Consider the following 27281-nt stretch of genomic DNA (forward strand, 5'->3'; position numbering starts at 1 on the left):
GTTGCCCATCGAGGTTCCGAGCAATAGCGGTAATATGAATTTATACGAGGATATATTGAAAAATTCTTAGCCTACTATAGAACCAAACAAAATTTCAATGTCAAAATATTTTATTACTTAACATGTTCTCTTCTTAATTGGATACATTCATTACAGCGGTCCTGCAACGTCTCTAGAGCTTGAAAAAAAATTTTTCTTCTACCTCTGCAAACCAGACCTCCACAGCTTCTATTACTTCCTCGTTCATGATTACTCCATGGCAATCCCAAAGAACTGAAGCAAGAACTTATCCAGCAGATTTTTGGACACGAAACTTCTAAGGTCTTGGAGAACCAGAGTGTCGCCATTCCATCGATTGTTGCTTTGTTTCTGGTTCGTAGAAATGTACCCAAGTCTCATCCATAGTAACAATTCGGTTTGAGAAGTCTACATCGTTTTCAAATCGAGCACAGATCGAACACGGTGCTTCTACCCTTACACGCTTTTGGTCAACATTCAAACATTTGGGGATCCATTTTGCAGCAATATTTCTCATGTCCAAATTGACGTGAACTATAAGATGAACGCGTTCGTATGAAATATTATGTGCTTCAGATATCCGTTTTAGCCCAATTCGAGGGTCTGATAAAATCATGTCATGAACTGCATCGATATTTTCGGGGACTGACACAGAAACTGGTCTTCCCGATCGGTCATCATCTTAAATGGAAAATTTACCTCTTTTGCAGTTTGCAGTCCAATTTTTCACGGTCGCATATGAAGAACATCGATCACCAAGGGTATTAAGCATATCTTCGTAAATCTGCCTACCTCTTAACCCTTTTAAATACAGGTTCTTGATGATGGCTCGATACTCCAATTTTTCGATTCTCACAATTTCGGTGAAGATCTTCTTTCTTTTAATTTATTGCGTAACTCTGGTTTACTTTTTCGACCTCAAACTTCACACTGACATTTCTAATGAGATATTTTTCGTTGATATTGTAACGCAACATTTTTTATGCATGGAACTGGTCTAGTCTAATAAGATATCAATACATCCTCGTATTTTGAGTTGTCCATGCATTTATAGTTGGCTTCACTAATAGTAATCATAAACCCGCGTATCTGAGACAATCTTCAATTGAATTTATTGGAAAACTCTTCATTTCACGTGATAAACGATAGAACGTTTCCCGAATACTCCATCTCTGAATGAAGCCAATTGTTGAGCAGTCAGCAGTATGGGAACGAGCCTTACATCTCCATCTACGGAAGAAATAATAGCGGAGCTTGTATCTGTCTTCGCACCCCGTTTAAAAAATCAGCAGATCGTACAATGGCAGATAATGAGAATAGATCGGTTATTGTGCGAGATGAATTATTGGCGCGTAACATCGGCGAAAAAACCGCAAATGAGCTCCGCATAACTCAACGCAGCATGGGTCTCTCGGGCATTACAGACCATCCACCAAGGCGACCATTGAATTATTTATCACCGCTCTATCTGCCCTCAGACCCCGTCGGGACTATGTGAAAGTAGACAAGTCGAACGGCAGAAAAATGCGCTCGCATGAGGCAAAACGAATGGGTCATATTTATGTTTTCGTGTCTAACGGTTGTGCGGATAAACGAACCCGAGCTTGTGTGCACCGTCGTGGGCGTGCGAGAAAGCTGTTGAGATTGGCGAAGATATCGGGGAGATATCTGAGGGAATGAAGGTTTTAGCGGCATGCAGACAGGAATTAAATTCAGCCCGGGTAGCTCAGTTGGAAGAGTACCTGACCGGTAATCGGGGGGTCGTAGGTTCGAATCCTGCTCTGGGTGGTATTTTTTTCAGAATTCAATTCCTGTCTGCATGCCGCCAAAAACCTTCATTTCATTATATTTCAAACACTAAAACTATCATCACAATATCTGAGGGGTTTAAGGTATGATTGCGACCAAGGCAACTTCTACTGCATGAGATTCGGCTTCTTGTTCTCCAAGTGCTACTGCCGGTAGTTCTGCTTCAGCCATTGGCTAGCACCTCACCAGTAATTTTTCTGCTCCTCCTGTTGCCTCTTATCGCCAAAATATAGCAAGAACGCCTTTTATTTGCCCGGACCATTCCTGTAGCCCATGCAAAAAAGATTTGGAAGAGGAATTTGTAGCAGCCTTGTCCATTCCCCATTAAGCTGGAGGCGAGCTGTATATGGCTTAGGAGCAAGAACAGCTCTGATGGAAGGCATAATAGAGCTAGGTGCAGTGCAGTGTAACCCCCAAAAAATCTATAATCTACCTCTAATTCAGTTGGTTATGGATGACGTTTGTTGTGGTATGAAGAAGTATGCGGGTATACGGACTATCATTATTATTATTGTTTCAACCTTCTCTTATAATTTGGCTAGGCAGAATAGAGTTGAAAAAACATTAGCTCGTAGAATGAATTTTCACCATGTTCAAATTTTAAGTGCCCTTCCTCCAAGGTCTCATTCAAGAAGAATATCTTTTTATCGTCAATTTCTGATTGGAAACAGTCGATTCGCCTTATCGTTGGAGAAAAATTAATGAAGAAATAATACACCGTGAATCTTCCATTTCTGTCAGAGGAGATAAAAAATGAAAGACGTATTCGGAACTAAATTCATGGATCTTCAAATTCTCATTACTTTGTTCCTTGAAACAAATGAATACATCTCTTATTAATTCAGTGTTTTGTGTTTCAGAAGACTCGATACAGAGTTCATGAAGCAAGATTTAACCAAAGAATAGGTAAAATGATTTTTAACCATGCTGGACCCACTACTATTTGGAGCAGTAAAAAATTATCTTTCATTTCTTTAGGGCGATAAAAAATTATTTTCAAGGATCTGTAGGATGACCTACGACGAAGTTTTACAGAGTATTTTTCAATCAACTTCGAAATTTGTCTCGGTTCCTTTTTGAAATCAGAGTCTGCGAAATATTGAAATATTCATATACAATTACACTATGAGTTATTGTTGATGGGGATTTGAAAATTCCCGAGATCTATTTTTAGCCGTCAACAACTCGGGAGTTGGCGGTGGGCAACGAAAAAAATTCCAAAATTAAATTGCGATCTTTATCGTTCATTCGATACGCGAAATTATGGGGCAATGGGGCTTGCCAAATATTTTGAGGTAAATGAATTTTTCAAACGGCCTCCCCTACACGACAACAAACCTGCAGGTGGAAAAAAAAATGAAAAAATGAAATAAGAATTACTGAAACATCCCACATAACATATTTCGAAATGTGGAAACCATAAAAAATGTTCAATGGTAGGTTTAAAAATTCATTTTTGTGAAAATCGTATAATCTGCTTTGAGTTATGTACAGGCTGGCGAAAATTCGTCGTCTACTGAGGGCATCTCGAGAACTAGAGCAGCTAGAAGAAAACTGATGACACATGTAAGAACTCTCCTTCAGAGGAACAAAGAATAGTGAAAATCGTAGCCTCCTACGATTCTTCTTTTTGAGTTATTAGCAGAAACTTAGATTTCGAAAAGTTTTCATTGCTTTTTTGTATTTGAAGTTACAGATCTGAAACTTGAACCTTCTACAGGCACTTTTTTGCGTAGAATCCACTGACGAGCTCAAAATATTTTTTCACTTCGGATCATTAGGCGAACTTTCGTTTTCTGAAATGTCAATTTTTATTGAATTTGTAATTTTTGAATCGGAAAAAACTTCTGTCAGTAGATTCTACGTATAAAAGTGCCTAAAAAGGTTAAAGTTTCAGATCTGTAACTTCAAAGACAAAAAAGTTACTTCTCGAAATCGTCAAAATCTCATTTTTTGCTGATAACGAAGAATCGTAGGAGACTACGGTTTTCATCATTCTATGTTTCTCTTAAACAAGGCTTGGAAATGTGTCATCCGTTTTCTTTCAGCTGCTATAGTTTTCGCAAACCCTGTATATCGTCATTCTAGGTGTTTCCACAAAGAAAATTCTAATTCGGATTCAAGGCGTAGAAAATAATTCCTTGTATAGAAACAAGTGGGACAATGAGAAGAGCATTATGAGCATTAAATACTATTGGTCAATTATTCCTTCAGATAATTCCATAGTTTTCATTCATGGTTGAAAATAGTATTTTTTCTATAAAATCTACACCCATAAGGGAATGTTATGATGCCGTGAAAAACCATTCATAAATGAACTGATTCAATTCTTTCTAATTCTGATTTTCCACTCGTTACATTTGCTACGCAATCTTAAATTAAGAAGCAACCCCTACACAAACACGAATATAATGGAACAGTCATCACCATTTCACCCATAACACATTCGACCCTACAAACAGAAAACCCATTATCCGAAACGTGACGGAATGAACGAAAAACAGACATCGAAAAAAATTACTAACCGTTTGAACCAACACTTATCCTTTCTCAACGCACCACCCATTTCCGGACACGTACGATCGCATGATCCATCATTTTCGAACGATCCAAAACACGACCTACCCAAATGAACGACACTACGATGACGACGTTTCGGGGGAAAGTAGAGACCTCACTGCGTGAAAAGTTGGCCTTTGAAAGAGGAAAACGCTGGTCGGAGGGGAAAACTCCCTCTCTCCAATCACTGAAGGAACAAGCGCTCTAATGATGGGAGGGTTGGAGGGGTATATTTCCCGGCACGTTCGGAAAAAAGACCTGAAGTTTCTGAGGGCTGATCAAGATACTTCCAGTGGATCTAGTTTTGGATACTCGAGAAATATTTAGTTCGAAAAACTAACTTAGTTTCATCCTTATTGGCCTGTCATTTTTTATAATCTCAGTAGAGTGAGTAGAATTTGGTAGAACAGATGATAAACTCATGTTCTGGCTTTTCATGTTGAGAAAACGAAGTTTTCAAATTAACTGTATATTATTCGACTAGTAGGTGAGGAGATCCACCTTCTACACAATATGATATATTGTTTCAAGACTTCAGGGGAATAAACCTCCTTGAAAACTGTATCTATTGTATTGCGGATACACAGGGTGTCCCGTATTCGATGCTCACTGAGAGCAACTCGAGAACTATAACGAGAAAAATCTTCAAGGACCACCGATCTCTTTTTTCGAATTGATTAGATATCAGAGATCAGATCGTGAATATCTTGCTTCGTTCTAGAGTTAGGCGTTTCTGCAAAATGATTGTTTCATATATCGCTTTACATACATATCTTGGTTTCTTTTCCAGATATTTGACTTACTCAAGTGTACTGCTCTTTCGAGTTGCTCCTATGTTTCTATCGAAGTTTCGATTCAATTTATATGTATGTATTCTTTTTATATGATGTTATCTTTATCGAAACGGATGCATGAGCACAATAGATGCAGTTACACAATAGACACAAATTGAATCTCTGAATAAATTTAAAAAAAATTATATACAGGGTGGGCAAAATTCGTTGTATACTGAGGGGATCTCGAGAACTATAGCCGCTAGAAGAAAACGGATGACACACCTGATGATTCGAAATAAAAAAATATTTTAAGCTCATCAGTGGATTCTACGTAAAAAAGTGCCTGTAGAAGGTTCAAGTTTCAGATTTGTAACTCCGAAGACAAAAAAGTTATGAGAACTTTACGAAATTGTCAAACTCAAAAAAGTATTGTAGGAGGCTGCGGTTTTCACCATTCTTTCTTTCTCTAAAAAAGAGCTCGGAAATGTGTCATCCGTATTCTTCTAGCTGCTATAGTTCTGGATATCCTCTCAGTAGACAACGAATTTTGCCTGTACAGTGTCTTTGACTCGTACAAATATTTAAGCAATAGCTTCTTGAGGTTAAAAGCTGGCTTCAATTTGGAGTAGTTTGTTTATTGTCATTTCGTTTATATTTTTGATCTGACTCTTTTTCATTGTGACTTAGGGTTTCATGTGGAAATAAAGAATATTATTATAATTATTTAAGAAACAATGGGGGCACCTTATATACAGGGTGAATCTTTGACTAGTACATATATCTTAACAGTAGATTCTTGTGGTCAAAAGAAACACGTTTTTCCTTTACCATTTTTTCGGCTATTTTTTGGATCGGTTTGAAAGATACAGGGTGTTGAAAAACCATAAAATAATGTTATTTTTAGTTCACAAACGGTTTTATCGAATGAAATGTTTTTCGAAAACAAAATATCATCCACGTCTTCCAGTTTTCGCATTATGACCTGTACGTACCCAAAAATACCAAAAATTCAAAGAAGCCAACTCTTCAAACTAAGTTGAACGCTTTATTATGAATATTTGAACGTTTTGTAAAATAAAAGTATTCTTCATGTTTTCTCGTATAATGCGCCGTTTTCGAGTAATTTGATGTTCAAACATTAAAAAATATCTGTGAAATATAAAAAAATTGGGTACTTTGTCTGAATTCACCCTTTGTTCAAAAGATCCGCAGATGTGTAGTGTCACAGATTTAGCTAGTTATTCTGTTAGGTAGTTTTGTTTTTTCAAGGGAGGCACAGCTCATTATGAAAACTTAAAATGGCTTCAACTTTTTATCAGGGCTGAATCAGAAAAAATGGTATATGAAAAAAGTGTTTCTTTTGCCCTCAAGAATCTACTGTTCAAATATTTGTACGAGTCAAAGACTCACCCAGTATACACGCCCCTGACCTACTCAAACTCTCGGACGGAAGTTTCCTTCCAAGAAGAATAACAACTAACAAATTTATGCGTGATTCGTGAGCCCATTGAACGCTTGAATGGATCCAGCCGAGCATCCGTATCAATTCCAGAAGCTGTAGGTGGTTAACGTCTTCAATGGTATATCGTTTTGGAATATCTCCACTACGTGTTACCTGGCATAAGGCACAATGCGCTTCTCCCGCTACAATTTCAATAAATTATGAGGAATTATATAACGACATTAATCATCTTGTCAGCTTTGTCGTTGCGATTAAGGCTCGCGCATTGTGAATTGAAACGGAATAAATTGCGGTGCTTGGTCCAGATAGATCTGGAAAAGGCACATTCCACAGTGAAGATTGCGCGAATTCAAACGTTGAGGAGGACAGTTTTTCTAGAAAATGGTACAGCAGAAGCTGGGAATGGGGCTTAGATGCAGAATATCGACCGTTTTTCAAACGCCTGCGATGATTTAAATGAAATTTTCCGTCGGTTTGCATGAGGTATGAATTTACAATAGACCCCGGTAGATGGCGTTTCAAAAATGTTTCCCAAACGGCTGGAACGATTCAAATGGAATTTTGTGCGTTGGTTCCAGAGTTACATGACAGGACAACGTCTGTCGGTGCCTCAAGTGGTTTCAAATACAAGGTTGACATAATTTAAATGACAGTAGACGCTCCTGCAGTAATATACCCAACTTAAACGACACCCAATAGGCTACCAACACTCAAAAACGATAAATTTCATAGCGAGATCGAAGCCGACGTTCCAGTTCGTAATTCTTCAGCGAAATTGCATAATTTCGATGGTACAACATTCGACGGTAACGGTGAATAAAACCTGACGATTGGCCCGCAAAACCGGTACGGCATTATCTTTTTCTTTTCAATTCCGACCGGACCACACCTCCGGAGACATGTCCCGTATCACGTCTACCTTGACGGTCTGCCTGCCGGTACTTCTGCGGTGGTGCTACTCCGATTTTATCAGCCGAATTGCGCAACGGATCTAGTCCGCCGGTTGTGGATTTCGCAAATCGGTCCGTTCAGGTGACTCAGCGTTCGTGGAAAGAGGCGAATCGGCGTGTTCGATGACTATCAGAAAGGGGACAACACCTCAAAATGAACACATACCGCATACACGTGTATTATACGTTTAAATCAAGAAGCAAGCTTCATCTTGATTAATAGCTGAATTTTGTAACCTAAATTCAACCTATAATCAACGTATATGATTCAACTCGATACTAGTCCTTATCGTGTTCCTACAATGTATATATATTCAATAAAGATTAAGGAACATCAATCACATCAAAGTTGAATATGAAACTATTGGCAAAACCGTTAATCTAACCACCAATATGAAACGTGACTTTACCGTGCTTTTCAACGTATATTCAATAAGAAAGATTATGTCAACGTTGAATGCGAAACCATTCAACAATCCGTGATATTAGCAATCAATCTGGAACGTATTATTGTCGTGTGTCCTCAACGTTTAATCAATAGGACGTAAGAAACGTTACATCAACGTGTTTAGCCACCACTAACGTTATTGTTGAATTCCCAAAGCTCAGATGAAGTACTAGAATTGTTTTTGTTATGTGATACTTCATTCAGTTGTTCTGGAGGGAAGTATCAAATATAGAAACACCTTTCACCTAATTTTAAGACACATTGTGTATGGGCTCGGTGGAGAAGCGTTCAGTGAACTTGAAAAGCAATTACTGACGCAGAGTTCGATTCCTAGCTTGGTATGGGTGTTGGAATGTGTTGTCTTAAAAGTATGAACGGAAACTATAAATGATGAAAGAATGATAAAGCCTTTGGAGACAATGAATCAAGAACAAGAATTAAATCAGATGCATTCCACAGGCTGATATGAATATCTAGTGTTACGATCTGAATCGAACTAAACAATTGTCTTCGTCTGGGATCCGATCTGGGGCGGATTGTACCAGATCTTGTTTCATAATAGATGGCTCTCGAGTACAACTCGATAATACTCAGGAGCTGCTACCAGTATTCAATTAGAGTCCGTCAGTTCTAAACGTTACCATCGGAAAAGGAGTTGTGTTGCTCTTGGTTCGGTCAAATGATACCGAAACCATGGTCAGCATCTACTCTTCTTCGGTGGAACGTTCTCCATGACGATGACGAATTGACTAGTTCGATGCAGAACGTTACACTCGTTGATATTTATATTAGCGGGTGGTATGCATCTGAATTAATTCAAAATTTGTTCTATGTCTATGGAAGACGAAACCAGGATGAATGGAAAATATGGAATGGAAAATTGATGGTTAATAGATGCAGAAAAGACTAAAAATATTGTTGTATCGTCTAGAATTTGAATCTCAGCAACGCAATTCCGAAAAGAATTTGCATCGTTATTTCTCCCTATAATTTGGGTTACAAAGAGAGGTGTTATAAACCTAGAATAAACGTGAATTGGTAACGTTGCGTGAAACTAGGAAAAGACCTATTTCTTAAGGATATTTTGTCTTTTATTGAACGATAAATAATAGGAGCTTTATTCGAAAAATGCAACGTGTTCATTGGGCTGATCATCGGGTTTGATTCGAGATAAGTGTGTATGTTGCCATTGAACCGTTGTTCTCCGTGAATTTCGAGGGCCAAGGCCAACGGTCATGGTCCCTCATCTACCGAGGGCAAAACACTGCTTCACCGTATCCAAAAACCCCGGCCGCCACCTGCATTCGTTTTCGCGTGTCCAAAAATAACGCCTCGCAATAATTTTTGGCACCTCGTTCCCGATAATTCGTATGCGTCGGAATTCGGACTGTCGTGGGTTACGTAAATAACGCGTTAGATAATGAAAATTGACGTAGATCGGAATATCGTTCGGATTTTCATTCTTGCGCGGCCTAAAGTTCCTTGTACACAATCCGGTTTTTACCCGATGACAACCCGATGAAAAATAATTGATCATCAGGTTTTATCCGTACGGCGCCTTTGGCACGTACCGCGTTCGTATTCGAATGCTTAAAATTTACTTATTTTCCATCTCATCAATCAATCTTTCGAAGTCCCTTTTCAACCCAGCGCAAATATTTTCATTTCATCTCTGTAATTAGACGAATAGCAACTTACTGTTAGTTAATCTATGCTCATGGATTTCGAAATGAAAAAAAGCAAGTGAATATACGCTGCCTTAAACCCACATTTATGACAGTAGGAATTAGGAAATGTGTGAAAAGTGTCACTGAAAATTGCCCCTTACTTCCCAAAGAGCCCTCTACCATTGTCCTAGTAGAAAATAAAAAAAATTTGAATCTAGAAAAGTGCCTAAGTTTCACCAATATTGAAAACGTTTTTCAGAGCCTAACCTAACAGTTTCCAACTTGATCAGATCTGTACTGTCAAAAATATTTGTAAAACCTTTTCACTGGGTGTCTATGAAGAGCGATTTCAGTCATGTCATCGTTTTTCTCATGTTTTCATCTCACAACCTGCTCTACTCGACTCCGATATTCGAAATTCCGAGTCTACAAACTCTATTGATAAATGTAATTTTAATCTATACCGTCCTTGACAGGATAGAAACATATGCTAGGATCGAAGCCAAATAGTTCGCAAACGTAACAACTACATCAACATCATTTCGAAAACAGTCGATAAGTTTTTAATAAACTTGAGAGATAAGCACCGACAAGTACCGAAAAAATTTTTCCACAAAATCGAGATTTATTATATAATCCCTATTTCCTCCATTCATCGGTGGGCTATTTTGAAATTGAAGTAGAGGGATAATTTCGTCGTAAATATACTCCAATCTGATACTCTGATGCCTATGTCAATTTATGAGAAGTCTGTAATACTAATTTATTCATGAGGTTTCGATTGAGGATAAGGAAAAGTAAACAGAATAATTTCAGTTCCAATGCAAAGAAAAAAATTGTGGACCAATATAATAATACCATTTCTAGGACAACAATATTTAACATGAAAATATTACTTCATGATCTTCCTATTAACTTTCCTTTATGCACAATTCTAATCAACCGAAAACCTATCCAATAATGAGTTCCGCAACCATAAATACACCCATCCTGTTTTATGCGCTGCCTTGTTGTGCAATCGCGTGGCGGACCTCGCTCCAAGGCTTTAATCAGGATAAGTTTGAGTTGCAAATACACGCAGGATGGTATTTTTGCACCTAGACCATTCCAATTAACTAAATGGACCCTTCTGTCTCTGCCAAATAAACATGCTTCGTTGACATGTGTATTTAGTTTCTATTTACGTGCAGTAATTATTGTTTAGAGTGGAACCGCAACGCTTTCATGTTCTTTGGTGGTGCGTTTTTGTCTTATTTTGCGAAAACACGCGTTCGAACAAAACACGAGGAGGACGTGGATTCATTTGCTCACTATGTTTAGAAATGAGAAAAAAAAAGTATAATCGCAATCTTGAAAGTTGCAGGTCGGAATTGTGAGATTCTGAGTTCCGAGGTACAAGTCAGGGGGAAATTCTGACTTGAAAATTGAAATTCTGAGATACAATTCTGACTTACGGAGATTCAAGCCAGAATTCTGAGATTCAAGTCATGAATCTGAGATTGAAGACAGGTATTTGAGAAGGAATTGGAGAGAGTAGAATTGATCTAATGGCCTTTGTTTTGTTTCACTCCATCCATGGAAGTGTTATGGAATGCCCACTTTAAAAAGCCATGAGAACGATATACAGTAACTGCTTATGAAGTCTATTTAAGTATTCCTTCTCAGAAAAGTCTAAATCATACGGTCATAATTCAGAAATGTAAATATTATTTCTGCATTTAAATGCACAAATGTAGGAGATAACTGAAATCATCTACCTGGATATAGAGATACAAACTAATGTTTTGGCATTTTTTTTATTTATGGAAGAGCACATTGTTTTTTTTGATCCTAGTCATTACTGAAAAACCAAATGAGTCATAGAATTTCAAGGTTATAATAGCGACGAAAGCGTTTCCAACAAAAGAATGACATAAATGATAAGGTTTTTCTGGTAATTTCCCAAACGTGAACATTAAATGTGTAACAAACAACTAAAAGCTTTTCTTTCGAATATTATATGAGGAAAAACATTGTAAACACTCCATTTTAGTATTTCCAACATAATATCCACTAATTCCCAAAGTATTTATCCTGAAACGATAATCATTCTTCAAGACTAACTGAGAATAGAATCTGTAGCAGCTTTCAAGCTACTAACCATACAAAACCTTTTTGGATTCCTATCCCGATATTACTCAACATTCTACGACAAGATACCGAAATTTTCATGAAAATAAAAGCTAACTAATTATCATCGAAGATAAAAACGGAAGTGGTAACGGCGTTTCCAAACGATAGTCACAAGTGCTTGTAATCGAGAAAATGTAACCGCAGGCTCTGCATTTCAAAATCGACGTAATTCTAAAATAAAGATTTCGTACCAGTTTTCTTGGTAGAAAGATTCTACATTGCCAGTTCGAATTATTGGAAACTCCAGGTATAATAAAAAAAAAACCACCTACCTGTCAGGTATCTACGGTATTTCCATTGGAAAAAAAAATTGTTTTACGTTGGATCCATACACTAACCAACTCGGCTTGAAAATATCCAATTGATCGATATTCAAACCAATATGTCATCTATCGAAATGATTTTCGCAAAAATGAAAAAATCTTATGAATGTGCGTAACAGAAAATAAAACAGAAATAACAAGTACATCAAATGATAAAAAACCAAATAATACATGCAGCACTGGCGTTTCCAATTCGGAACAAGAAAACTGGCAAATTTTGGAAATTTCTCAAGGAATTCTCCAAGAAATCTTTCAAGACGTACAGAAATTTTCCGTCAAGAGTGGAATATATGGAAAATCTTACCTTATGACGTAATTGACGCACACGACATTTTGGGGTTTTCCAACTTTGTCATATAACAACGTTGCTTGCGTCATCACCCACACATAACCGCCATTTTTTGCCAGGAATCTGTATTTTGAAGTCTCGCATTGTCCTTTCGAAAACACTGGAAAAAAATACGAAAAGTTCATGAGACGGTTTGGACTGCAAGGAACGCAACACACTGTAAACAGGAATGAAACACAAGTTATATAGAGGGTGTAAATGTATAGGTGCGAAAGAAAGTGTGGGTCTTTTTTTTAGCAGGACCTGCTACCTAAAAAAACCTGAAGAAAACTTATTGGACTTTTAGTTGGATTTTTATTTTACGCATAATTAAACTTTCAAATTGAGCATTATGAAGATTCTATTCTATTAAGTCATGCAATGCCATGGGTTATAGCATTTTATCTGCTCTTGTTCAAGAGCTATATATCGGGTGTGCGGATTATCTCTAGCCAAATTTCAGAGTGATTCTACAGGTAATATTCAACAAAAAGTTTCTAGAAAGTATGGTGCAATTATCTTCTGTTGTTAAATTATTCAAGATTCTAATATTTTTCCAATGTTTCACAATTTTTCCACTAAAAATATGGCACAACTTAAATAAAAACTTTTTAATCGATTAGTTTTCGAGATATGCTTTGTTGTGAGAGGAATTTTTATTGCAAATTGCCTATATGAGTCACTCTGTGAAATTTGGAGAGAGACATCTTGTATATTTAAATACAACTTTCTGAGGATCTAACTGGAATTTGATTTGAATCGAAGGAAGTTTTTAAATTCCAGAACTTCGAGGATTTGATGTTTTGCATGAGCATTTCAACAATGCACCTCGAGTGCACCAATAAAGGTGAAAGATAACTGATGCATCACCATTTTCGAGATTTAATAAAACACAATGCCTTATTGCTCATCTGGAGTGTTGAAATAACCCCAAAAACAACAAAGTCTTCTTATTATCTTGTTGTCACATTGCTTCAACCAATTCAAAACGTCCTATTGTGCAAATATAGATAAGAATGCAAATTCCCACTCTCTCGCGCACTGTTATAGAGTTTCTGCTTCAATTAAATATCAACGTTAACATCAACAACACATAAAAAATATGAGTTTTCAAAGGTGTTTCACACTTGCCTTTGGCATTCTGTGTTTATTCTGTAATAGTGGTTATTGTTTTAATTTGACAAAGGTGAGTAAATTACCCTCATCAAAGATGAAATTATCGATAATTTTTGGTTTCTTGTAGCAGTCGTGCTACTGAAATTTTCACTTTTCATTTTACATTTTCTGATAACCTATCTACTTCCTTCAATAGGAAATGTTTATCAGCAGAGTATTTAAATTGATATACGTTTCTATTTATAATAAATATTTATTTTACTATATCTATACAGGTATCAAACAAAAAAATATGAAACCCCACCTAAAATTTTCTTCTTGAGAAATGTTTTGAGAAACTTTTTAAGATCTGTGGATGTTAATACCATAGAAAATCAGCAATTTCTAGTTATACAATTTGTATTTAAAGGTGGGGCTTTTTCATTTCAACAGAAATTAGAACTGGTTGAAATAAAGCGTTTCACCGAAAATCCTATATAATAAATATATAACATTTTCGTTCAGATTCTCAAATAAAAATCGTCTGAATTTTTTCACTATGGTCATCAGAATCTACTTCTTGTCCGAACCCTCCAACAATCATCGTAAAAATGGGGTGAAATAGGGTAACAATAAAAGCACTTTGTGAACATAAACTATCTCATTTTCCTTCACTATTTTCAGCCCAAATTGCACGATACAACTATTTTTTCAAGTGATCTAATGTGACTAATCAGATAGACTCGGATGTACTGAACCATTCATTGTCCAGCCATATACATTATGTTATGTTTAGTTTTTCCGATGCCGGAGTCACCTTGCACAGTCCCGTACTTGATGTTCGATGAAATTTTGTCGGAATTCTAGGGGGTGCAGTTCAGCCATCTTGAATATTTTTGGAGAAATTACTTGACCTTCTATAAAAAAAGCCTCAGCTTTGAAAACACCCAATATATGAACCTGAGTTTTGATATTTTTTCCAGATTACCGGAACATGGATAGTGGCCCAAACAAGCGATCAAATGGAGGCAACCGCCTGCCCTTTCATCCGAATAAACGAAACCAATAAAAAAACAGCAATGATGATTTACGAATCCAACAGAACCAGTCCTTTCCAATTGACGCTTAATAACTCCTATAACAGCATTCACCAAGTGATGGATTCTTTCAACGCCAATGGAAATATGACAGTTTTCGGCGGTTTACTTCCATTTTACGTGGTTGTCGGCGTGAGATTGAAGAAAGGTAATTTATCCATCACAGATGCATAAAGCTTTCTTGGCACTCATAAATCAGATTCAAACGTCATTCACTGATTGTCTGTTCAACATTCATCAATCAATTTATGCGCATGTCAAGTCAACATTGACTTGTACAAATCGCCGTTTACAGAATATAAGAATATTCAGCCATTTTCGAGAAAATTGGCGTTACCGAGAGAAGTGATAAATGATTCACCCCAAAAAAATATAATGAAATGAATTTCACGAATACCGAGGCCAAAAAACCACTCCTGTCCGTGATTGCTTATAACCTCACTTTTGTCAGCATTGTCAAACTGACGTTTGGTAAACGTCATCATGTATAATTTCTCATTTCCCGAGAAAAATGCTGAATATATCTCGAGAACGCCCATGTTTCAAACTACTTATTTTCGCTTTCAGAAAACGCCACCTATTTCGTGTTGACCGGCCGACTGAGCGTTCCCGAAGACGTGAAGAAAAACATGACGAAGCTCTTCAACGAAACCGCCGAGCTGAAAAAAGTCCGCCTATATCCCGTAGAGACGGAATCCATAGAATGCAGATTGTACCTGGGGAAACATATCAATAAACCGGACGCTGGTTATCCGGACGTGAAAACCGAGGTGATCACTTGGTCCAACGCAACCACCACCACCACTACGATGACGCCGCCCACGACGCCCACCACGAAGAAACCGAACGCCGGATCAGCGCCTTACGTTTCGAACTTCGCGGTACTCATCAGTATCTTGCTGGTCTGCGCTCAATGATTTCGGCGTAGGATAAGACGAGAGAAGGGCTATTGGAAATTGAGATACATTTTATTTACAGCGTGTGAGAAAAGTATTATTTATGAAAAATGTTATATCTGTAAATAAACTCGAACAAATTGATCAAATTATTGATGTTTTATTGTTGCAATATACCTATTTAACTATTTGAGCGTATCTTCAACTTGATAAAAGCAATGCCACATTCAATTACGTTGATATTCCACGATTAAAATAAGGAATTAGGCAAGGGACAAGTGCTCTAGGGGAGGGGGTGCAATTATCCCCTTCACTCCCCCCATAGGACCGCCTATTGTCCACACAGAGAAGATACTACTGAATCGATGTTTTCTTCAGATTATTTCAATTTTTGCCAATCAAAGTGTACTCAGATGGAAGAGATATCATCAATGATGTACTAGTCGACCCACATTCCATAATATAATATTTTATTGGATAACTTTGGTTGGTGAGTATACAGGGTGTTTTCAAAGATGAGGCTTTTTTTTGACAAAAGGTAGAACTCATCAAAATAAGACGTTTAACGAAAAATTGTATAAATAAAATATCCAAGATGGCTGAGATACAACCCCTAGAATTTCGACAAAATTTCATTGAATTTCAAGTACGGGACTGTGGAAGGTGACTTCGGCAGGTCACTTCTGAGAGAATCATGATTATAGTATCGTACAATTTAGGATGAGAAAAAAATGGAGAAAATCGAGGCAGTTTTTTGAAAGTGCCTATGGTAGTTATGTTAAAAAACTGCTATGATGTTTCCCCATTTCATTCCATTTTTACGACGATGACTGTGAAAAAATTCTTGAATAATTTAGCCGAATTTCATTGGTGAGATTTTGAATTATTATTCTATTTTTACACTTGTGTCCTAAGTCTCTTCTGTCAGTTAGTATCGAAATGAGCCATTTCATAAAATCGTGTAAGTTACTAAAAAATAATGAGAACAATTCGGCAATCCTAAGTTTCCATTTTCATTACCACGTAAATATCGAACGAGCCAATATCCTAAACGAAACCACATGGTCTCATCAAGAGATAAGTTTTTCCCACTGCTTTGCGATAATTTAGCTAACAAACGGTCTAGGGTCCTATTAGGATCTATTTCAGTAATCATTTCTTCTTCAACTTAGTCATTTTGAGAGTTTTGTATAGGTGGTTTTCGATGAAACGCTTCATTTTGACCAGTTCTACCTTCCGTTGAGAAAAAGCCTCACCTTCAAATACACCCTCTATAGGAACAATCTGAAGTAGATTCTGAAAGGGAAAAATTTTTCCATGAAGTGTACAAAAAAATGGATTCTTGAAAAATATTGTTTTTCCTGTTGGAATATCACAATTAAGAAGGCAATAAATGGGTCATGTGTTTTTTCACTTAAAAAAGACATTTATTATTATTATTATCTAACGAAATCGTTGTAGATAACTATAGAGCGCTTATATCGTCATTAGCCGGGTAGTCATCGCTGAGCAATTTGAAAAATGATATCGTTTCATGTAAATTTTCTTTTTCGAACGCGAACGCATTAATTTTCAGCATTTAGCCACGATAACAATGTGAATATTATCGGCGCATTACAGTTTCGACGTGGAAAAATAAGCAATTTTAAACAGATAGTAAGAAAGTTCCAGAATGTACTACTACAAGAGTTTCTTGTGTTTCACGGTCTTGTTCGTGGTGTGTTACGCTGGGAAAAAAACTACACCGCTGAAAAATGTGAGTACAGAACACTCCTAGCTGAATATTTTCCCGAAATTTCTGATACTACTATGAATATGTAAATCTCATCTTAAATTGCAAATCCCTATCGATTTTTACTTAAAACTATGTGAATAAATGATTGTGGAGTGAGACTTATGCCCGTCTGCATCAACAACAAGTTAGGCAGTAAAAGCTTTTCGTAAGTTGCACAAAAACAAGTATAACATTAAGCCTTCCTGTAATTCTTTGGTGCAATCAGGCATCATTTTCGAAAAAAAATATCCAGATTCGTATTTAATGAGAGGATCTACAGTTTAATTCAATGTAATAATTTCCCATCCTCATATGACAAGAGCATTTTCTGTTACCTTGCAGTACGAAGGACCATGGACCATAAGAAACGCAAGCAAGAACGCTCTACCGATTATAGGAAGATGTCCGTCGATGAACATAGAATCGTCTTCGAAGGACCAGACTGGCGAAGGCGTTCTCCTATTCAAGACAAAAATACAAACGTACACTTTGCGAGTTGTCAGCGTCGATCAGGAGATGTATCAACTGTATATGCCGCATAACACCGAATCTTTCCTGCTGGGCAACGTCAGCTTGATACACGCCGAAAAGAGCACCTTCTTGGTCGCAGAACTGCATACGGAGGGTAAGTATCGAAGGACTTAACACAACATGATTTTGCGATGAGGTAACATGTAGCAAAGATCAATTATTTTAAGTTTTTCTGTTATCTGTTCAGCAAGAAATCATCTATTACCTCGGCTCAACTTAATCTAAACCAACTCAAACCAATTTAACTCAACGTAGTCTGACTAGAGAAATTAGGAACCTCTACCAGCCTTTCTTAGCATATGCACGGGTGCAATGCTGCCCGTTATTGTGTGGGGCTATAAACATAGACATAGAGACATGGACTGTGCCTTCCCTTTATATCTATGCATGAAATACCGTCAAAAAAAGTGACAGAGAGAAAAACACGTCGGGAATGCAGTTGTCTTTTTCTAGAATTTTGATTGGTCTACACTCACCTCTATGTGAACAAAAAAGAGAAAAGTATGTCCCGACGAGCTTTTCTCTCTTTCTAATAAATAGCCAATTTTATGCTGGCATTGCTCAGTCCATGTCTCTATGTCTATGGCTATAAACCACCTAATCTGATCCAATCTACGCAACCTAACCTAACTCAGTTCAACCTTACCTAAGGTTGGCACGTTACCCTAGATGATGGAGACCGAAACCTAACTCTGCTCAACCTTACCTAACTTTACTAAACCTTACCTAACTCTGCTCTAGCTAGCCTATTCTAACTCAACTTAACTTAACCTGACCCTAACCTAATCTATATCAACTTAACTTTACCTGACTCAAACCCAACATAACCTAGCCCTAACCTAATATAACCTAACCTAACTCGACCTAGACTGACTGTTCTTTGTCCGGAGGATTGAATAGGTCTACCAGCCTTTCCTGGTGACCGGGTGCAATATAGCCAAGGGTTGTATGAGGCTCTCACCGTCCTTACTTGATTTAACCCTACTCAATTCGACCTAATCTTATCTGACTCAACTTAACCTAACTTAACATTTCTAACCTAACCTAATTCTCTAAGATTATTAACACATAACTCAAATTTCAGACGAAATGTACTACGCAGTGTTAACCAAAAAAATCAAGCCTTCCCCTGATACAGACAAGAAAATTGAGAAGACTTGGAAATCTTTGAAGCCCGCCAAGACCGTTTCTCTGGCGCCCGTCGAACACGAGAATTGCACGGGCGAAGAAACGGGCGTCGGTCCAAACGAACCAACTGTTGAATCAACAACGGAACTCGGCGGCATCGAAGTCAACCAACCTAGTAAAGTGCCAGAGGGACCTACGATGGGAATTTCGATCAACGAGTTGCCAAGAACCGAAGATGAACAGAAATCCGTGTCTGGTGGTCAAGAACCGTCAACGGTAGACAAAACCTCTACACAGTCTACACCGGCCATAATTCAACCGGATTTATCTGGCCAGCCTCCTCAAACTTTGCCAATTGTGGGGAATGATACGAAGAAGATGGGGAAAGGTACTGGATCCAGTGTTACCTCGTCACTTTGGTTAACCGTTACCAGTGTTTTGTTTTACATACTCCTCAATAATGTGTTTATTAAATAAAATAATTATAGGTAATGGTGTATTCAAAATACGAACCAAAAATTTTTGTACGGCACTAAAAACTGCATGTTGCTACTCTATAACTTTGTTGATGTACAAAAATGATATACCTAAACTAGGTAGGAAATAAAAAGATGGTTTCCCTAATTTTCATCTCCTTACTTTACGATTTCTTATACTACCCCAAGAAACTGCAGGGCGCCATAAATATTGGTTCGTTTATCCAGCTTCGAAAAGTCTCTTTTTCAAGCAATGTACATTATATCAAGGCAACCTATTTTCCCGAATTTAACGACGAAATACAAAGTTTCATGATTTTCACAACAATGAGTTCTATCAGCCAAAACCGAGACCAGTACAAATGTCTCGCTAGTTTTGTGCTCGTATAGTATCAGTTTCTGCCATATATATTCAATAACTTCATAAAAAAAAATCACATAACGCATAGAAATAATCAGGAGGGTTCGATAGAAAGAGTAACCTAAGTTCAGCATCTGTCGTAATACCATGTCGACGAATTTGGAATATAGATGGCGCAAAAGGCGAGACCAGAAGTGTGAACTATTTATCCATTACAGAGCTCAACACATCTTGTGTGGCTATTTTTAATCCGTTTTTAAATCTTATTCCATTGTCAACTGGAGTAGATATCGATTTGACAGCTTTGGTGGAAAAAGATGTCTGACTGAGAGCCAAGATCTCTTCACAAACGCATTCACGAATTATCAATGATGTTGGTATCTTCTCAGTACACACAGTTGACTTAGACATTTCATACCACAGGTCAACCTGTCAAGACTGAATAATTTTTCAATTAATAATGTGAGCAACATTTTATGAAGGCTAAAACTGAATTTTTCGTGAATGATTGATTGTTATCTCAATGATGGACACTGGATCATAAATATGTGGTAAAAGGGTTCTTGGACAATATGTCACGGGTTAATTACACTGCTCATACTTTATATTTTTTTATGCTTCGAAATCTGAACATAATCAGCTCTTTTTCAAATCTGTGTCTGTCTTTTCACAGTAAGTATTCAGTATCAGCCACATCAATTCAACTTTTGCTATCGACAAGGGACTCTCTCGGGAAGGCTTTAGACAAGAAAAAAAGTGATGTACACTAGACCAATGTAAAGTAGATTCAATTGAAGTAGAACAGTGTAGAGAAGAATAAAGTAGAGGAGAATAGAGAGTAGAGTGAGATACAGGAGTAGATAAGAGAAGAGTAGAGCAGAGAACAGTAGAATACAGCTGAGTCGAGTAGAGTCGCATCGTGAAGTAGAATAGAGTTAAGGACAGTAGAGCAGATTAAAGTGGAGAGGTGGAGTGAAATGAAGCAAACTAAAGTTGAGTAATGCTAGCACTTAATAAAACTACGAGTTGCAGTTGGATTGTAACCTTCCTGAATAAGTAGGCGCAGATTTTTCGAATTATGAATAGGAACAATACTTTATAAGAAATCTAGGATGATATATAGACCGTCTGAATATAGAATGTAGGGGATATAGTTCATAAAAAAGATCATACTCACAACACTTGTACGCAGAAATGATGGAATCGCTGTCCATGGCATGATGATATTCGTATACCGATTTTCCTAGGAGTTCCTCCTCATAATATCCAAGGACATCTTTCATACTGAAAACAGAAAATTAAAAGTTCAATTCAAACAGAATCTCTCCAAGATGACTTCAAATTTCATGAGTAAATACATGTTTTACTCACATCTCATCGTCGGCATGGATGAATTTCATATCCAAACTATGCTTAGTCACGAAAGTTTGTTTCGGTAACGGCGATTCAATGTTAGACGGATGAGGTATGGGATTCGCAATGGCCGCGTAGCAATTCTTGAGTTTCTGATCGACGTCGTTCTCACTAGGAGCAGCTCTCAATATGTGTCCTTTGAGGTGTAGAACCTGTAAATCAGTGAGATTAACGAAAAATAAGGGAGGCACTTCGTTATCGGCGTACGCAGAGGGCTTTCTCGAAATTCAACGCACCTTGTAGGTTGCCGACTTCAAATTAACATTTCTCCCTTTGCTCGTGAGGGTGCACTTCAACCTGATGAACAAGGATTTCTGAGAATCGTTTCCATCGTCTTTCGCTTTATCCGAAAATAGCTCCCTAATTTCCTCGTGATCGCAGGGATGACTGTAATCAAATATGTTTTGGCCCATCAGGTCAATCTGGAAAAAAAAATGTAAAGTTAAATTTCCTATATCTTAGACAGTCAGCAAATATAATACAGGGTGAGTCTTTGACTCGTACAAATATTTTAACAGTGAATTCTTGAGGTCAAAGGAAAAGCTCTTTTTCCCATACCATTATTTCCGAATCGGCTCGGTTTAAAAGATACAGGCTGTTGAAAAACTATAAAAAATGTTAATTTTAGTCCTATCTCACAAACGGTCTCATCGAATGAAATGAATTTTGCAATACAGTTTTTCTTTTATTTGATGAATCTTTTCCGAACACAAGACATCACCCATGTCTTCCAGTTTTTTCATTATGACCATCACATACCATGAAAATACAAAAAATTCAAAGAATCCAAATTTTGAAACTAACGCTACATAATGAATATTTGGACGTTTTGTAGAATGAAAGTATTCTTTATATTTTTTCGTATAATGCGCCGTTTTCGAGTAATGTTCAAAAATAAAAAATATCTGTAATATTCGGAAAATTGGGTACTTTGGCTGAATGCAACTTTGTTTAAAAGATCCACAGATGTGTAGTGTCATAGATTTAGCTTGTTATTCTGGATGGCTAGGCTCATTTTGAAAACATAAAATGGCTATATCTTTTCATCAAGACCGAATCAGAAAAAATTCAATAAATTACACTTTTACAGATTCTCTTTCTATACAAATGAAAATCAAAGTTTATGCACTCTTGAAGTAATTAACCTATAAAAATTAATGGAAAAAACCAATTGTTGTTATGTATAGTATGAAAACAGTCCTCCATGAACAAGTATTTTGGAAAATTCGATTCTGTCTGTTTCAGCTGAAGTTACTGACATCAGCTGATAGTTTTTTGACTTTTTCTTACAATTTACCGATTATGGATCAAAAGGTGCCAGAAATCAGGCTCAATTATATTATATATCCTTGGTACAATGGCGGACCCTGGAGGGTTTAGAGAAATCATTGATTTTCATTTGCATACCGCCTTTCTAAATCGTTAATCAAATAGCCGAGTCGTTAAGTAAGTATATGCAAAAACTGTATCTCAATTAGAAACCACGAGAAAAATTAAGATTGCGTTGAATATATTGTCGCTAATCTCAATTCATATGACCTCGAATGAAAAATTCATGGGAGGCTTATCTATCCGAATCATTGACTGATAAAAAAGATATACACAATTAAACCATTAAGGACTTAATAAAACGATTTTTTAGCATAAGGAGCTCTATAAAACACAAGACCAGTAAATTCGTTTTAGCGCAGTGAAAAAATATCAATTAGAAGTGAAAACACTACAATTTTCAATAGACAAACAGGTGAATTGATTCCTAGTGAAAATGGCGTAATTTACGGCCGGTTTCATAATCAAACCTAAAGTCCCTTTAATTTTAAAGCTTCTTTTAACCCTACTAAAAATGACACTAAAGGAAGCTTTAAGCTTGAAGTGACTTCAAATTTGATTATGAAACTGAACGTTACTGTTCAATATTATTGATATTCATCGAGAATCCTCAATCTACAATTATTTTGCTTTCCTGATGTTTTTTGAACCCAAATCATCATCAGCCACAAAAAGTATATCCATTTTTAGTTGGAGTGAAGAGTTTAAGCTATAAGGATGAAATCAATAATTACCTGTCCGATTCCTAGGTAATCGCTGACGTTTTCAGAGAGGTAGACGATATCCCCATCATTGGACAGGACCAAGAGAAATCCCTCCAAAGATTTCAAAAAAGTAGATTCGTCTGCTTTTACATCTTTTTCCGATACAGGTAACGCAGGTACTGAAAAATAAGTCGATAGTCAACTTCGAACCCACCTCAGTATCAGGCAAATAGGTTGCGACAGAAATACTCACTCAGGTTTATCATATCCCTAACACGAAGATACGATATGGCCAATCTCATTATCGAGGCCTTGTCCAGCTGAGCAACCTGCTCTTGTGACACTGGCAGCGCAGCAGCCAAATCTGCGAATATCTCTGTTTCTTTGGATCGCCGACATCTCGCAGCATCTCTGGACTTTTCCTTGCGCTTCTCGTTATTCCTGGAACAAGACAAAACACGGTTAACAGGGTCGTTTTGTTAATTTAAGTTTCGAAAAGATGCCGGATTTCACGAATGAAGGTTACTTGAATCAAACTTTTTGCATGGCGAATGTAATAGAGTTGTTGATAGAGCAATTAGTCTTCCCAACCAGAGATATCCAGAAAAGGATCTAGGATTATGTCGTCTAAGCATCGAGAGTATTATGGAAATCAAGTATGTATTCTTACAAATTCAATCAAGATCAACATTCGAAAGAAACAAATTTAGTGGAAAGGATACAGTTTTGTGAAGTAATGATAATTCGACAAATGAACTTTCTCCACAAAATATTTTCAGATCTCTGCAACTTTCGGTTATAACGGAAGCAGTCTATTACTTTCCTATTTCAATTATATTTTTGCATCGTTAGATAGCTGATTCGATGGCCATTTCTGCCTTGGGCAAAAACTCAACGGTTTTTCATTATCCATTCTTATGAGAATATTGGTGAAAACAGGAGGTCAGAAGTCTGAAAATAATGCCTAAAACCAAAGGCCATTGCGGTGAATCACCCTGTATGTTCAGTGATTTTCATTCGAAAAGGAGTTTCATTTTCTCGAGACCAAAGCTGAATGAAAGGATCAATGACATGTATTTCATTTTTCACCTCGTATAGAATCAGACCAGTAGATTAATGTTCAAATATTGGCTCTGTGCCAAATGTGCCTATACAGAATTCAAACGCCAAGATCGTTATTGCACTGGATGCATTCATCACTCCACTTTTTTCTAGCGAATTGCTCAGATGCGAAAAGAGAGAAACTGAAAACGCTTCTTCAATTTCATTCTCGAGGCACGCTTGAACTGGTCATCCTCTTTTTCCAACTGCGAAACTTCTGTTTTGAATACGGATGCATTTTTCCGACAGGCAACTTATCATTCCTCCTCAGTTTACATAATATGATCTATTTGTCCTTGGATGTCGTTAGCAAACGGTTGAAAGAAGTTGATTAATGCGACGAATTATCTACTACATCTTCAAGAGTCAAACGAGTAAAATATAACTCTGTGGAATCTCACAAATGAGAGACAATAAATTGAAGAGGTTCGGGTTCGTATTATGAAAGATATCCCAGAAATAGATATGAGCCAGGAGAGAAGAAAAGGTTAAAAGAAATGTGTGATAGGTAAACATTAAACGGTCATATTTTCTTCTTTTCATGCTGCAAAACTTTTGATGTGATTATTGGTGATTCGAACCCCAAAATTAAAGTTGATCGATTACTGGCTACCGAACATATAGAATGCAGGAAAAGTGATAACTTCAATGGATAAAATGAGTGCAAAGTTCACCAGGTCAGTGAATATAAACAAAACTTGAATTGTCGTCAGCAAAGAATATGCATTTGGATTCTTCAAAAAATTTTACGAAACAGGAAAAATGAGAACCATATCGAGTTTACTTTGCAAAAATCCTTTAATATTTGCTCGAAAAACTCATTATATCTAATGAGTCCAACGCCTCCACACTGATCTAGTCATGATTCAAAAACCTACGACGCCAACAAATATTAGAATAATCTATCGAAATACATACACTATGCTTTCGAACTTATTGTTATGGAAGCACATTGAAATGCTCTACCTCTACAGAGTGAGTTGAAAGTAAGGCACATAATTCTTATCTTAGGTTGTTTTTTCGTAGAAAAATGCTCCAACGGCTGTGTGATGTTTTTGAAGAGAAATCTGATCACCAGTCCCTTGAATTAGAATAAATATCCATCGGCTCAGATCTCAAAAATCAGGTAATCAACCTTGAGAAGAATTAAGATGGGATTGACATATGTGAACAAGTGGTTTCGTGGTTGAAATGGCACTCGATTATCACGAAACTTATCACCGTTTGTCCTCTTATGATTTCTCAGCCTATCCAGGATTCAAATGATGAAAATGTAATAAGTATCAATTTTTTTTTTCTGGGAAAGGGGCGTTTAAATATGAATGCTATAATTTTGAACCAATTCATGACAGTCTTCAAAAAAACAGCTTAGATACTTCACCATGAACTTCCGCGTCTCGTTGCCGCCATAACCTAAACACCCAATCGATTCACACTTACGCACAAGGACATAAATTAAACTTTCCGCGATAGAACCGTCTTCTGAGTGGAGCACACCGACTCTTATCGTAACAAGCGCTAATTGATCATTGATCGCGAATTCGTCCGCCTTCTCAATCGATCAAACGACCGACGTGCCGTTTCGTTGGTCCAAAGCGGAAGATGTCCGAAAGGATAGGATGTTCGCGCATAAACCATGGCTTTATGAGAGGAGCATGTGATCCTCCTGGACCCCGTGGTCTCGTTGGACGGAATCCAGGGAGAAGACGAGGCCCGAACGTCGTCATATGATAGGTTTTTCCCAGAAGGAGATTTATTGATGGTTTTCACGAGATTTCATCTAGGAAATTTGAAACTCGTAAACGTCGTTGATCAGTTCGTGATCGGTTATACGATTTCTAAGTGTATTTTCAATAATCTCCTTTCAAATGAATTTTTCGACAGGATACAAAAACGGAACGGTGATCTGCATTTGTCTTTCAGTTTATTTTTCATGTTGTATTTTGGAGTTTTCGAAAAACTGGTAGATGTATAATCGTGTTATACCAGAATTTAAAAGAGTTGAATATACTAATTGTTTGCTTTGATTTTACCACCATACTCATGGATTTGTCATTCACGTCATAGCTGATCATTGTTTATGCACACCTCCAAACTTCTCTTACGAATTCGATAACTACGAATAAATAAACTTATAACTTCCAGCTGTTCAAGCTTTGGTGGTAACCCTCAAAGTTGAAGTAGCAGATTCCAATAGCTGGGTAATGTAAGATTACTCACTAGTCAGTCAGTTCCAATTGGCATTTGAAGAAAATATTACAGAATTTGTAATTCACAAGTGCAGCATCCAAAACTGCCCAAAGAGGAGCTTACTTCAACTAGATTGATCAATTTGGGCATGTTGTAGACAGTGCTTACAAAAATGAAAATCCCCAAATCCATCAAGCTGCTCATACACTGTCCAAGTTCATTGAATACATATTTGAAGTTAACTGATGAACTTGGATATGTTGATATGATTATGATGATGATTGAAACGTGTTGTGGATTAAATCGAGGTATGAAGAGTTGAAAGACTATTCACATGTCCAACATGAACAAGCTGAAGCATGTTGCATCAAATGGCACTTATTCTTCAATTGATGTCTGAGAGAAACCTCAACATTGCGAATACAATAAAGTAGAAATAGCCACATCTATTCATATAAAATTTTGAGGTCGAGTAGCTATGCAGTATTGAAGACTGATGTTCTACATCCTGAAGGTAGCAGTTGCAACAGTCACCTGTGTAAAAAGGATCACAGTGTGTATCACCACATTCGAATAATATAACCAGAGACCGATTCTCCAAAAGCAGACGACATTTATTGATGATAAGCTTTCAAAATGTTTGAAAAAGACCAACTCTAGTCTCCTCATTCAAA

The 27281-nt window shown here is 37.1% G+C and overlaps 3 protein-coding genes across 6 annotated transcripts in view; 2 read left to right on the top strand and 1 right to left on the bottom strand.

The window, feature by feature from the left end:
* The window catches only part of LOC123308307 (hypoxia-inducible factor 1-alpha), a 79995-nt gene that overhangs the window by 26330 nt on the left and 26384 nt on the right, over window positions 1–27281 (bottom strand). For 3 of the 4 annotated variants that reach the window (XM_044890912.1, XM_044890910.1, XM_044890909.1), the window contains exons 2-7: window positions 23570–23757; window positions 23347–23495; window positions 21520–21705; window positions 21242–21435; window positions 21048–21154; window positions 12489–12633 (exon numbers count right to left, since the gene is read on the bottom strand). In XM_044890912.1, the coding sequence (XP_044746847.1) occupies window positions 12489–12633; window positions 21048–21154; window positions 21242–21435; window positions 21520–21705; window positions 23347–23495; window positions 23570–23757 (969 nt within the window). Of the gene's footprint in view, window positions 1–12488; window positions 12634–21047; window positions 21155–21241; window positions 21436–21519; window positions 21706–23346; window positions 23496–23569; window positions 23758–25798; window positions 25843–27281 lie in introns of those variants that run through there. The other variant, XM_044890913.1, reaches the window with a different exon arrangement.
* On the top strand, window positions 13540–15749 carry LOC123308309. The gene is made up of 3 exons (XM_044890915.1): window positions 13540–13698; window positions 14591–14852; window positions 15272–15749. Exons 1-3 carry the CDS (start codon window positions 13615–13617, stop codon window positions 15619–15621), a joined length of 696 nt encoding a protein of 231 aa, XP_044746850.1. The 5' UTR covers window positions 13540–13614; the 3' UTR covers window positions 15622–15749.
* On the top strand, window positions 17125–19657 carry LOC123308308. Its single transcript, XM_044890914.1, has 3 exons — window positions 17125–17356; window positions 17717–17999; window positions 18990–19657. The coding sequence occupies exons 1-3, from the start codon at window positions 17273–17275 to the stop codon at window positions 19508–19510; spliced, it is 888 nt and encodes a 295-aa protein (XP_044746849.1). The 5' UTR covers window positions 17125–17272; the 3' UTR covers window positions 19511–19657.

The sequence above is a fragment of the Coccinella septempunctata genome, chromosome 2, assembly GCF_907165205.1.
Source record: "Coccinella septempunctata chromosome 2, icCocSept1.1, whole genome shotgun sequence".
NCBI classification, from domain to species: domain Eukaryota; kingdom Metazoa; phylum Arthropoda; class Insecta; order Coleoptera; family Coccinellidae; genus Coccinella; species Coccinella septempunctata.

Bases quoted from the DNA above. Each gene is read 5' to 3' on its own strand.
- LOC123308309 (XM_044890915.1), top strand. From the start codon at position 13,615: ATGAGTTTTCAAAGGTGTTTCACACTTGCCTTTGGCATTCTGTGTTTA. The intron at 13,699-14,590 runs GTGAGTAAATTA...TATTTTTTCCAG, and splicing joins ATTGTTTTAATTTGACAAAG to ATTACCGGAACATGGATAGT. The intron at 14,853-15,271 runs GTAATTTATCCA...TTTCGCTTTCAG, and splicing joins CGGCGTGAGATTGAAGAAAG to AAAACGCCACCTATTTCGTG.
- LOC123308308 (XM_044890914.1), top strand. From the start codon at position 17,273: ATGTACTACTACAAGAGTTTCTTGTGTTTCACGGTCTTGTTCGTGGTG. The intron at 17,357-17,716 runs GTGAGTACAGAA...GTTACCTTGCAG, and splicing joins AAACTACACCGCTGAAAAAT to TACGAAGGACCATGGACCAT. The intron at 18,000-18,989 runs GTAAGTATCGAA...CTCAAATTTCAG, and splicing joins CGCAGAACTGCATACGGAGG to ACGAAATGTACTACGCAGTG.